We start from the raw sequence: 13813 nt of genomic DNA, 5'->3' as shown, positions 1-13813 counted from the left end.
TACCGCTATGCATTTCTTAGTGAATGAACCTGTGCATCTCTCATAAATACATGTCTCAACATTGTGTATTTATCCCTGATGTGTTGAAATATGACACTGTATCGTTTTGCCTCCTGTAGATAAAGATGGCAGGTGAGCAGAGGGGAGTGTTGTTATTCTAGTTCATTAATTAATAATGAAATATGTGATATTTTGGCAATTGCTGTTTTTTTCAGCAGAATTAATACACAGTGTTTACAAAGCCCTAAGAGATTAAAATGTAGTCCTGAAATGTTTTAAAATCAGTAGGTTATCCAGTTGTGTTCCCTGGTTAAACCTAGATAAGCTACCAAAAGGGGTCAGTAAGATTTATTTTATTTTATTTTTAAGAAATTAATACTTAAATTTTTCAGCAAGTATGCAATAAACTGATCAAAAGTGCCAGTAAAGGCTTATACATTGAATCCTGAGAATCCAGGGGGGAACATTTTTTTCGGTTTCCACAAAACACATTAAGCAGCACAAAGGTTTTCAACAGTGACTCACAGAAATGTTAATTGAGCACAAAATCAGCTTTGCCATCACAGACCTTTTTCAAAAACATTAAAACAAGTCTTACTGACCCCAAACGTTTAAAAGGTAGTTACTTCCTTTTGAAATTTTTGGTCAGGCAATGACTGAGAGCATTTTTTCAGCCCCACAGGATGAAATATTAATGTAAGAAAGCACAAAGGTTTTCAACAGTGACTCACAGAAATGTTAATTGAGCACAAAATCAGCTTTGCCATCACAGACCTTTTTCAAAAACATTAAAACAAGTCTTACTGACCCCAAACTTTTAAAAGGTAGTTACTTCCTTTTGAAATTTTTGGTCAGGCAATGACTGAGAGCATTTTTTCAGCCCCACAGGATGAAATATTAATGTAAGAACAGTGAGTTAAAATAGGTCCTTTGTAGTGTTTCTCAAGGAAGCTCCCCGAGTCTGTTCTCTGAGAGAGGGCTTTGTGTGGCAGCATTTTGTACTGCCGTCATGATTCACATCAGACTAGTGAATAATTGATCAGTGAGAACATCTGCAAGCTTCTGCAAAGACCCAATTTCTGCTTTACTGTCATCTGTAGCCTCCCTTTTATCTGCCTTCTTTCTTTCAACTTTCCTCCTCTCTATTACTCTATTATCATGTTCTGTTTGTGAAATATTTAGTTTCCTTTTTTCGAGGATGCTGAAGTCAGTTGAACAGTGATTGAAATTCTGTTTCATTTTTTACAACCACTCATTTCATTTAAATAAACTCTTATAACTCAATAACACCAAGCCACTGACTGGCTTGCAATACAACAATAACACACCTGTACAGTTACTAAAGTCAAAATGAAATCAAAATTGAACCTATTTACTGTCTTAATGCACAGTCTGTGAAAGATTCATTGGAGCAAGGGTAATGTTAATTAAAGTCAAATAGCTCACATTTAGTCTGCATTCTGGTATGTAACACCCACTTTTCACCATCCAAATCATTCTTGTCCTATATTTGTTCTTATTGAATATCTTGTTTCTATCTTAAAATACATCAAATTACAGAAATGGATAGCAAAAACAATTAGCATTGACTTTAAGCAGCTACAGCTGCTGGAGACATGACCTGATAGGATCACTAACATGTAGGCGACCTAAGATTAAGTAAAGCTTGAATCATTTCCCCATCCAGAAAGCACTAAAAAAGCTACTAGCTGCAGTTTTGCTGCCTCTAATGAAAGTTTGAGGAGTGTGTGGGGATTGTCTGAACTGGCTGATGTTTAGACTTCTGTTGATTTATTGAGCTAATGCTAATCATTGCTACAGCGGCAGCCCTTTAGGCAATAAAAAAGCAGAACAGGAATTGTGAGGAGGTACTGCCATCAAGTGGAGGGTCATACAGTACATTGGATAATTATTGTTCTGTTTACCTTTTCTGCTTTTTAAATAGATGTTTTTTTCTGTAAGATTTACAGTGTTTTCCATCAGCCTGCTGAATCACTGTTCATGAAAATTTAGTGAAATTTTGTAGTGTTTTTTCACTTTTGTTCTTCTGTTCATCTCTGTCCAGTGTGACGGCTGTGCGGCTGCCTGACGGCCTTTCCTTTGTGGTGTATGAGTTCTGGGACGGAGAGGAGGAATGGAAGAGGTACAGTAAAACACCTTTCCTCCTGTGTTGTGGTTAGAAGGGATACAGCTACGGCCAGGAGGGATACTAGTCTTGCAAAATCTAGTTCACTAGTTGTCTTCTTCACTGTCTGTTTCATTTTTTCCTGGCCATCCGGCAAGATTTTAAGAGATTTTGGATCACAGGACTTTGCCACAATTTAGGCTGATTAGTTTGCTAGTTGTCTTCTTTTCTGTCCATTTGATAAATTTTTTATGTTTTCTTTCACTTTCTTCCTTTCCATCCGGCGAGATTTTGCATCACTTCTGGCCGTAGCTGTATCCCTTAGCCTCAACCGTGACTCAGGATTTATTTCTCTAAACTCTGCTCATCTTGATTGCTATTAGCACCTGAATTATCTTGAGACAAAACATGAAAACAAACTTTTACTTTGAAGTTCGGTTCATTTTCGTTCAAGCGCAAAATGTGTTTTGTATATAGTTTCAATTGGTATGTATAGGGAGCCAGATTAAAATCCTGACCTAACATATTGGCCTGTATTTTTTGTCTTTTTCAGTTGCAACTGAACTTGATGCTTTTTTGTTGCATGGAAAAGAGCAGCTTTGACATTTTGATAACTCCCAAGCACATTTGTGTTTCATTGGGGTCACGAGTTGCAAGTGACATGAAGGTGGTTAGACAAATGACCATTTGTCTAACCAACTGTGCGGTCACATTTACCGTTTCCTGGCAGAACTTCACTGGTGAAGTCATTTTCATAGCAGTCTGTGCGATTAAGTGTTTCACATGAAGGCAAAAAAGTTTAACTTGCAGATTTTGCTTGTGTTTAAGTTGGTCACGCAAATTCACCACACTGACCAACAGGAAGCTGCTTAGTTTGAAAGTTACTTCTGTGTTGTTCACACATCTCCACACTATTTGGATTTTCTATCCTAAAAATCTTGCTGAAATTTAACGTGACCACACAAAAACAGTTTTTTATACAATGACTGGGCTTTATAATGTTCTTGTTAAACTAAATTATCAGAGGTGTTTGTTTTTTAAGTTATATTTAAAATCCACTTGGATAAAAAATCTGATACATTAACAATGTTATTGCTGCGACTGTGCATCTCAAGAAATTAGAGGGCTGATTTGTTTTGCTCCTTTTCTAACCTTCTCTGTTTCTCTCTCAGGCACCTTCAGACTGCAGCTTGCAAGGCTTTCCAGCATGTGAAAGTGGATACTCTGTGCCAGCCCGAGGCTGTGTCTGCTGTCGCTGTGCCTGGTGCGTTCCACTGCTGCCAACTGTAGGGGCTGCTTTGGGCATTGGTGCCAAACCAGCCTTTGATGCTACTTTTCTGTGTCTTGTGTAGTCTGCGGGGGTGATGTCCTTACGTTTCACAGCCATTATGTATTCCTACCTGCCCTACAGGATTACTCTCATTTTCAGCATGCCCGTCCTCTGACATTCTCTGCATTAATACCTTTTGAAGTCCAAACTCTCGCAAGCTTATTTCAGCTGTATGTCAGGAGACAGCTTGTGCAAAATATACAATGTAATTATCCTGCATAGTTGTAAATAGGAGTGGCCTATAACACCATCTCTCTCTTTGTATAATTAAAACATAGGAGTGGGCTGTATGGTACCAAAAAATTTAACCGAATATATGTTTTTTTTATATTATTTATAATCATATATTTAATTTATAACATTTTAGAAGAAGCTGTTCAAAAACTAAAACTGTTCAAAATATCACATATTGAAGATTCTCTTAATTTAATAATAAAAGTAATGAATATTGCAATAAATCTCAATAGCTCAGTTGCAATAATCTATATTAATAATTACTTGAATTTGTATGTATTTCATCTGTTCAGCATTGTCTATTACAATACGAGCAAAACATCCGATTCCCCCCCCCCCCTTTTTTTAGTAAAAGACTTGCTTTGATTCTCCATCACACATTCTGATACTCCATGGCATAATGAAAACACTTCATCTTATTCACTCTTTAGATGTGAAGTGATATCAACAGCCTTGTGGTGCCGTTTTGCATAACCACAACAGAAACAATTTGTCTAATGTCAGTTGACATATTTGTATAAACTTAAGACAGAAAGTTGAGGCATTAAACATCTGTTGTAAACGCTTGTTTCTCTGTAATAATGACACTGACTGCCTCTCTCTTTCTAGCCGCCTGGTGCAGCTTGAACAGGGACTGAGAAGCGAGCCAGTCTGCGGGTGGAACGTTCCCGCCTTATGCCTGAAAACCTTCTCTTCTTCTCCTCTTCCTCCCTCTCTATCACAGTCCCTGCTATCTTAACTACCCCCCTTTCTCTCTGCGCTCTCCCCACTCTGTCTCCTCTTTTGTAATTACTTGTTTACACAGTATCCATTTGATATTGAGCCAAATGTAGTGTCGGCTGCAGACACCAGACACAGTATCGTTTCCCTCTTCACCCTCCACTGCAACATACAGAAACGACATTAAAAGTCCCCAGAGCGTTTGGGACCCTCACCTGGTTGATTCACATTAGCATTTGAAATATCAACTTACATAAACAGTCTCTTCTAACTAAATGAGGCTGATTAATATTTCATCCCCATTCAAACATGCATCCGCTGCTTTGCAAACAGTTCCCTGTGGTACAACTTCTGAGAAGACAAAAACTGTGCAGCAAAGTATTTCTACAGCCGTCCATGGACAATAGCATTTCTGTAATGGTCATTTGATACTAGTTATAGGTTGGTGTTATAACTATAAGTGCTTTGAACTGTATCTTCATGACACATTTGTGTAACGCACTGAGCCATGCAGAGAGACTGGTACTTTTGTCAATACATGAGCATGACGCATTCTCCCAGTCAAAGGGCCTACATTTACAACACACCAAATAAACATCTGGTCCAAAAGCACAATGTACCTGAAGTATAGATGAAATGCTTATGTAAGTGAGATTCGCTGATAGAGAGGAGAGAATATCCTGAGTAATAACAAAATTACATTGAATATTTTATGTTGATCATTTTTTAAAGATAATATATGGATCTAGAAAGAGTGCGTAGAGTTAGAGGGTGGCATTAAATTATTATTCCATCAGTTTTATTGCTTCTCTATAATTGAACATTTGGCATAAAATCATGTCATTTCTCAGCACAAGCAAAAAGGATTTTTCAAAGTAGGTCAGATTTTCACATCTCACATTTGTTGATCAGTAACTCAAAGGCTGTTGTATTTGTGTGAATTTCTGGTTGGCTCAATGTGTAAACAACTCAAAACCAACACGGCCCAAACTGCAGCGTTCCTTTCCGTTTGCTTTACCACCAATCCTGCCTTCTGTTTGGTTTGTTTATCCCTCACAGTGAGTGCATGTTACAAATTAATGTCTAGTAAATGATTTGCCGTAGAATTTAGCTATGCTACTTTAAATGGATTTTGTGCATTTCTTATTTTCTTTTATATTACTCCAGGAACGGAACAAAGCAAAACTCTATATATATGAAATGAATAAACCTTACTATATGAGCAGTCACTTTTAATGGCATTGTTTGATGAAATACTACTTCTTATACCCATGTATGTTTCCGTATACTGGCTTTCTCTCTTATAAGTGAGTGTAGAGAGTTATTGCAGGGATGCAAAGTATTATATTCGTCTGAAATTTGTTAAAATTCTAGATTATGTAGAGTGCTGCTATTCAATAAAGTACTGAAAAAGGATCTGTCGTTGCATTTTCAGCATTTTTTTTCAGTCATTGGGTGTCAAAATTAATTTAGATGAATATTTTTACATTGTCACATTCAATTATTCTAAGACAATTTATATAAAATATTATTTATTAATTTACAAATTTGCTTAAGTGTACAAAAGTGTTTCCAATCAAATCTAAAGAATAGTCTAAATATAAAGGCATAGTTCACCCAAAAATTACTCACCCTCACGTCGGTCCAAACCCGTAAGACCTACATTCATCTTCGGAACACAAATTAAAATATTTTTGATGAAATCCGAGAGCTTTCTGACCCTGCATAGACAGCAACGCAACTACAATGTTCAAGGCCCAGAAAGGTTTTAAGGACATCATTAAAATAGCCCATGTGACATCAGTGGTTCAACCTTAATTTTATGAAGCTACGATGATGCTTTTGTGGTGCATGGTACTCTCGTGAATGCACGTTGAAGACTGACACGGAAGAGAAGAAATTGTTGAATAAAGTTGTTATTTTTGTTTTCTTTGCGCACAAAAGGTATTCTCATAGCTTCATAATATGTTTGAACCACAGATAGTCACATGGACTATTTTAGTGATGTTTAATGATCCTTACTATGTTTCTGGGCCTTGAACGGGTCAGTTGTGTTGCTGTCTATGCAGGGTCAGAAAACTCAGATTTCATCAAAAAAAAAAAAGTTTAATTTGTGTTCTGAAGATGAACGAAGGTCTTATGGGTTTGGAATGACATGAGGGTGAGTAAATTACAGAATTTTCATTTTTGGATGAACTATCCCTGTAATTATAGTAAAGCTCACATCTATCCCAACATGAAATTTGCCATTAAAATTGCAGAACATTGCGTGACAATATATAAATAGTTCAGATTTACATGACATGTTTGTCTGAGGTATTTCACACAAAGCTGATTGTACATTTGTACAACAATCTCCATTTTTAAGGAATTATTCCATACATGCAATGTATAAAATTATGCCAAACCATACAAACAAAAGTCATGGTGTTAAATTTAATTTAGGAGTTCCATGATCGCAACAGAAGTGCTCTGGCCAAAAATATAGGTACCACAGAAAAGTGTGATCATTCCCCACGTGATCAGAAGATATCTGGAGGAAAATGCACAAAAACAAATGTTTATTGTTCATGTAATAGAATAAGCATGAATTCCATTAAACATACAGGATACTAAAGAACTACAATATTTATACCCCACTTCACTCACCTCATTGTAAGAGAAATTGACTCTGACTGCACCACAAATATTAGGCAAAGTCCTTCAATAAAAATAATACAAAATTATATAAATATACACATCATGCTACAAATAAAAGCAATCAAAGATTCACATTATATTAAAATGCAGACATTGTGTTGTGAGAACCAAGCTGAAACCATTATATATATATTGTATAACGAGAATTAGTTTTTTTATAATCAGAATGCAAATATAAAAATACATGATCCCCTTTACAAATGTATTCATTTTTCAGTTAATAAATTATGAGATATACATGAACTAAGTATTAATTTCAACACACATCATGTGGCGGCCTTGTAAAATATATCAACAGAAGACACACACAATCACCTGGAAATATAAAGATGAAGAAAGCACTGACTCCTCCGACAACACCGATCACTTTGCTAATGTCTGGAACAAACACTGCGATGAGAAGAGTGATTGTGACCCAGGCTGTGGTCAAGGCAACACGCGTCCGGCTCTCATAAGACCCTGTCACTGCTGTGTGTTTGTGTCGTCGCCGCAGCAGCGGATCCTGAATCACAGATCTACAGACGTGTCAATTAATCTATATACTGTATGTGCAAGAAACTATTCTCCTAATAGCCATAAGACACAGTTTGCTGCATACCTTCCAAGCAAGACAATGATGGGGTAGATGGTGATGATTGAGATTCCAAACAGCAGCCTGGCAATGATCATGGCCACATCACCCCCACTGTACGACATCAGAATATCAGGAGTTACGTTCTTCCCAAACGTCAGATAGCCAAAGACTCCTACAAAATAGTCCTTGTTAACAGCTCATCTGTTCAACAATATGCTCATTAGTAAACAAATAGGTCACACTTTATTTTGTCTGCTTTAGACATTCCACTAACTATAAGTAACTTAGTGCAGTCAACTAACTCTTCTTAATTTGCAACTACTTGTCAAACTAATTCTCATTAGAGTAGACTGTTAGGGTTAGTAGAATAAGTTGACACGTACTTGCAGTTACTTATAGTCAGGAGAATGTGTTGGGGAGAATCAAAATAAAGTGTTAGCAGATATTAAGCAGACAGTCTACTAATACTCTAAGGACTGCTATTTGACATGTAGTTACTTATAGTTAGTAAAATGTTTAAAGTGGACTATCAAAATAGAGTGTTACCAACAACTATATGTCTAATCAACCATTACACTGTCCTTAAAGGTGACATATCATGAGAATCTGACTTTTCCAGGTTTTACCGGTAAGTGCTATAATCAGGTCCCCGGTGCATCTACCAACCAAGGAAACATGAAAAAGATTAACCCAGTAACTTTGTTTTGGTAAGTATTTTTCTGCAAGCGTCTGAGAAAACGAGAGCGTCAGATTTAGCTCCCTTGGTGACGTGGCAAAGGGATCTCATTATAATATTACTGCCCCTTAATCTTTAAGTTTCCACCCATGGCACCTCATTTTGATTTCGCAAGCACAACAGTGTACCAGTTCTAATGCCATGGCGAATGTTTGAGCAAAACACACTAACTGTTCTGTCTTTGGCTGCACAGAACAGCACAGAACACTATTTAGAGTCCCAGCCTCAGAGGAGACAAGAGAGCAGTGGATTTATTGATTTATTTACTGTATATTGCTGCTGCCACACAGATCTAAAATATTTCCCAGCAGTTTACCTTCACAGACATAACCGACTGTTTTTGTAACTCGTGTGTGTTTTTAACGTTAACTTGTGTGTGAATGAGAACTTAGTTTAGTACTCACATGCTGTGACAGCCGCTTTCTGTCCGTGTGCGCTCAGAAAACCGTATATATGAAGTTTAAACTTATATGGTTTAAAACGCATGATTTCAGTGCAATAAACATGATAATCAGAACCATAACAGATGTTTTAGCAGATACGAAAAGGGGGCGGGGAGCAGTAGCTCATTTGCATTTAAAGAGACAGGCCCCAAAACAATGCGTTTCTGCTTCCACTCAAAGTAGGCATTTTCAAAATGTTATAATAAATGATCTGTGGAGTATTTTGAGCTGAAACTTCACAGACACATTCTGGGGACACCAGAGACTTATATTACATATTGTAAAAAGGGGCATAATATGTCTCCTTTAATAAAAAAAAAAAGATCTAGTATAAGCTAAGAGGACTGATGTCAATATATATAAAACCCAAGTTTCAATAAAACCCTAAACCTTCAAAACTGGCACAGCAACCAGTTCAGTATAATGTGAACACAAAGAACCCCCCCCCCCCCATAAATTATTTCAGTGCAATAAACATGATAATCAGAACCATAACAGATGTTTTAGCAGATACGAAAAGGGGGCGGGGAGCAGTAGCTCATTTGCATTTAAAGAGACAGGCCCCAAAACAATGCGTTTCTGCTTCCACTCAAAGTAGGCATTTTCAAAATGTTATAATAAATGATCTGTGGAGTATTTTGAGCTGAAACTTCACAGACACATTCTGGGGACACCAGAGACTTATATTACATATTGTAAAAAGGGGCATAATATGTCTCCTTTAATAAAAAAAAAAGATCTAGTATAAGCTAAGAGGACTGATGTCAATATATATAAAACCCAAGTTTCAATAAAACCCTAAACCTTCCAAACTGGCACAGCAACCAGTTCAGTATAATGTTAACACAAAGACCCCCCCCCCCCCCATTAAATTCAATTAAGTGCTCTTGAGTTCAGTTGCTTTAAAGAGGATTCAAATGTGTGTGTATAAAAACTATTGTTCAGAGGTTTGCTGTTGGTAAGATTTTATGTATTTGAAAGTCTATAATGCTCACCTGCAATTATTTGATCAAAAATATAGTAAAAAATATTGAGAAATATTATAATAATTTAAAATAACTTTTCTTTTTATTTTACTTTGTTTTAAAATGTCATTAATTCCTGTGATGGAAAAGCTGAATTTTCAGCAGCCATTATTCCAGTGTTCTGTCACATGATTCTTCAGATATCATTCTAATATGCCGACTTGTTGCTCAAGAAAAAAACATTATTATTAATGTTAAAAACAGTTGTGCTGCTATTTGTGTGTAAAAAAAATTCAGAATGCTTTAAATATAAAGTTCAAAAGCATTTATTTTAAATAGAATTGTTTTTGTCTTTACTCTAACTTTTAGTAAATGCATCCTTACTCAAAAAAAAAAACTTTACAATTCACAAATATATATATATACACATATATATATACACACATACTGTATATATACACATACATACATACATACATACATACACACACATACATATATTTTTTTAAATGAACAAATTAAAATGGTTGTTAAAAGTGGTTTGTAAAATTCTGCATTCACAACACAATTTTGTTAATGTACATGAAGCATGATTCCATATGAAGTTTCGGTAAATATATCGTAATTACTGACCAGTGAGAGAGTAGATGATGAGGCAGATGAACATGGACACCACAGAGAGGAAGACCCAGTGAGACAACTTCCTGTTCTCCATACTACTGTAGACAGCAATGCACGCCTCATGGCACTAGAAACAGACACAGCATCAGCACAAGCACAGCTGCGTTCAAACATCTGATCTCCAGCGCACTTTTCCTACACCAAAAAAAAGCTTTTCTTGTAATAACTAACTTTCTGCACTAGCCCATTTTTCACAGATTCCCTTGCTGCACAGCTCTTTTTCATATCTCCATTTCCGCCTCGTAATCAATCAGCCTCGGGCAGCGGACACAGAGTAATTCAGCGCTCTTCTGCTATGCCCGTGGACTTTCATTACATTTTTGACAATCCCCCGGTGTTAACAAATAAAACCCACCTCAAAGATGCACCATTTTTCACGCTTTGCCTTTGACCTGACCTTAAATATTAAAGCGAGAACAAAACCAATTTGGCTTCCCCCTCATTTGTGGACCGAAGTGATGATATTCAGTGAAAGAATCTCTCTCTTTCCTCAAATGCGAAATGGCAGTATGTTGAATAAAAGCATGAAAACTCACCTGAAAGCCAAAGCAAATAGTCGGGATGACGCTGAACATCGAAGCCCATGAGCCTACTCTAAATAATAATAAAAAAAGAATGATAGTTAAGCAGGCATCTTCACAGATAAAAGTTCTGTGACCTTTTGTTTTCAGTTAAATGAGCCAATTACATTCTCAACAACATTCGTTCAGCATGACAGTAAGTTTTGTTTAGGCACGGCAAGAGGAAAAGATGGTTCTGAAGATGCTGGGAACCTTTATACAATTTACGACTAAATTTGAAAGCGCCGTCACTCCACACTCACCCACTGCTGTAAAGAGGAGACAGATTGATCTCATGGACGGGCCTCATGTGGTATTTCACAATGATGGCTACAGTGAGATACGTGGCAGCAAAAGTTCCTAGAACACTGAGCAAAAAGAAATATCAAAGACTATTGATGAGAAAATAAATGCTGCTGACATTAAACAAACTATCTTGATGATGTGTGGGGAAGAAATCTTTGCTTATTAGTCAGAGGAGAGTCATTTGAAAGCTATTCAAAATGCTGTGCACTGCCACAGCAATTGACCATAAAAGTCCTAATGAAAAACAAGCAATAAAAGTGCTTCATAAAATTCATGAAAGCACAATCACAGTCTTTTTACACACTTACTCTGCAACTCTCTCCACCTAAACAGGCTTCCCACAGTTTTGACCAATCAAATCCAAAAACCATTCTGACAAGTCTCAAAAGAATTATTTGTAAACTGTTGCACACAATTCACTAAAAAGAACCAATTTAAAATAATTTGCTCACAAATGGGACATCACTGTGACTAGTGAGTAAACGCCATTGCCTAGCCGATGAAATACATCTTGAGCAGAACATAACTAGAAAAATATATACAACAAAACACAATAACCTTCAAAAAACAAACCTACTTTGCCATCTTAACTGAACCAGGGTTATTTATGTATTATTTGTATACTATTACAGTAATTATTCATATTTTAAATTAGCTTTTATTTATAATTTTTTTTATTTCTATTTAACTTTCATTTATTTTTATTTCAGTTTTAGTAACTTTAACACCTAAACTTATTTCACTTATTTTCTCCTTTTTAAGATTTTCATGTAATATTTATATTTTTTCAGCTTTATTTTAATGACCAAAAAGGACTAAAAGTTTTAGTTTTAGTTAACAATAATAACACTGTTCTGAACAATATAGTCAAGAAAACAAGCAAAAGACTGTCAGAATACAGTTCCTCACCTGGTATACTTCTGTATGCTGATCTCCTTCGGGACAGAGAGAGGGAAAATGAAGAAGAGACATAGAAGAAACAGGGCAAATCTCTGGTCTGTGTACCAGTAGTACGGCATCTCTGATTCTGGCAATCCTGTGATTAACTCGTATATAGAGACACACACTGGGAGAAATGAATGGAGATGGATCAATGTGAGGATCATCTAATGGATCATGTCTACTTACAAAAACACAATATGAGCAATTAGTAATAAAAAAAAAGTCCCATTAACGGCTTTACATTGCTTACATTTCTGAAGCTGGTCGGCCACTATGACCAGAAAAGCAACAGATATGAAGAAGAGGTTGAAGACATAGCATATCTCACAGAGGTTGCCTATGGCAGGACCGCACACATCTCTGACCACAGCCTGATATGTGTTTTGTCCACTGACTGAAGACGAATAGCCCAGGATGACAAGTCCACTGATCAGGAACACAAGAGAAATCTATGCAAGACAGAAATGTATCATATAACATCATGAACAGAATCAAAACAAGTGGAAATATGTTATTCAGACATTATAGAGTTAACAATATGCATATACTGAACAAAAAGTTATCTCAAATGATCATTGGATTGGATTTAATGGAAAGATAATTCATTAATTATAGATAGTGTACACAAAATCGATATGGTAGAAGCCACAGTGAAGAAACCAGGTTAACTGAGCCATAAAATATTTAAACAATCAGTGTTTCATTGTAGCAAAGAGTTAGGGTACTTGCCATTTCTACAATGACAGCAGAGTGAATTCCTCCAGCTTTCTCAAACGCCCAGGGAAAGATGAGAAGCCCAGCACCCAGCGCGGACTTCAGCATGATGAAAACCGCTGCTAACGAGCCCAACTTCGGTCCGTTTGTGTCCAGAGCGGGGCTTGTTAAAAAGCTGATGCTTTCTTTAGCCAGCTCCTCCATGTTCGTCCCTGTTTGGATCTCTCTCTGAGGGAGCTCAAACTTTAGCTCAGGTGAATGAGGGGTGGGAGTTTGGTGTTTCAGGCCAATCAAACGCTCTTCCACGATTTGGAGAAACGAACCCAATTTGATTCGTCAGTAATTTAATGAAAAGCATTTGGGTTCGAACAGTACGGCAATTTACAATGGCACTACACCAATGTTGATCAGATTAAACATATTCCACTGATAATGCTGTTCATAATCCTAACTGTAGGTTTTATGTAGGTAGGTTAACAAACAACGGTTCAAAAATAATAATAATAATAATAACATAAAAATACTAAACAAGACCAGCTTGCAAACCAGCTATGACCAGACTGGAAGACCATCTTAAGCTGGGTTTAGCCGTTTTTTCCCTATAAGGGAACTGTTAAAAAAAGATTCCAGAGCTATTAAATTCACTCACAAATTCCCACTAAATATTTTGAAATATCCAACAATTTCCCCCCTCATAAGTTGCATCAAATAGTACATCAAAAGACAAATTATGACACAAAGTATTGTGGAAAGATGAAAATATGGGTTTGGCACTGGTGCTAC

General features: G+C 36.5%; 2 protein-coding genes across 2 annotated transcripts in view; one reads left to right on the top strand and one right to left on the bottom strand.

Annotated features, from left to right (window-relative positions):
* The window catches only part of necab2 (N-terminal EF-hand calcium binding protein 2), a 143059-nt gene extending 137013 nt beyond the window's left edge, over nt 1-6046 (top strand). Inside the window, exons 11-13 of the mRNA XM_016287795.1 lie at nt 2066-2143; nt 3298-3389; nt 4299-6046. Of these exons, the coding sequence (XP_016143281.1) occupies nt 2066-2143; nt 3298-3389; nt 4299-4327 (199 nt within the window). The 3' untranslated portion in view covers nt 4328-6046. The remainder of the gene's footprint in view (nt 1-2065; nt 2144-3297; nt 3390-4298) is intronic.
* Nucleotides 6047-6566: 520 nt separating this feature from the next.
* On the bottom strand, nt 6567-13485 carry slc38a8a (solute carrier family 38 member 8a). The gene is made up of 10 exons (XM_016287793.1): nt 13046-13485; nt 12567-12765; nt 12284-12440; nt 11332-11436; nt 11045-11102; nt 10461-10575; nt 7708-7855; nt 7425-7624; nt 7059-7110; nt 6567-6942 (listed from the first exon to the last, which is right to left on the bottom strand). Exons 1-10 carry the CDS (start codon nt 13232-13234, stop codon nt 6846-6848), a joined length of 1320 nt encoding a protein of 439 aa, XP_016143279.1. The 5' UTR covers nt 13235-13485; the 3' UTR covers nt 6567-6845.
* Nucleotides 13486-13813: the final 328 nt, after the last annotated feature.

This window comes from Sinocyclocheilus grahami, unplaced genomic scaffold (genome assembly GCF_001515645.1).
Source record: "Sinocyclocheilus grahami isolate Dianchi unplaced genomic scaffold, SAMN03320097.WGS_v1.1 scaffold225.1, whole genome shotgun sequence".
NCBI classification, from domain to species: Eukaryota; Metazoa; Chordata; class Actinopteri; order Cypriniformes; family Cyprinidae; genus Sinocyclocheilus; species Sinocyclocheilus grahami.
The sequence above is the reverse complement of the archived record's forward strand: the minus strand, read 5'-3'. Positions and strand labels throughout refer to the sequence as shown.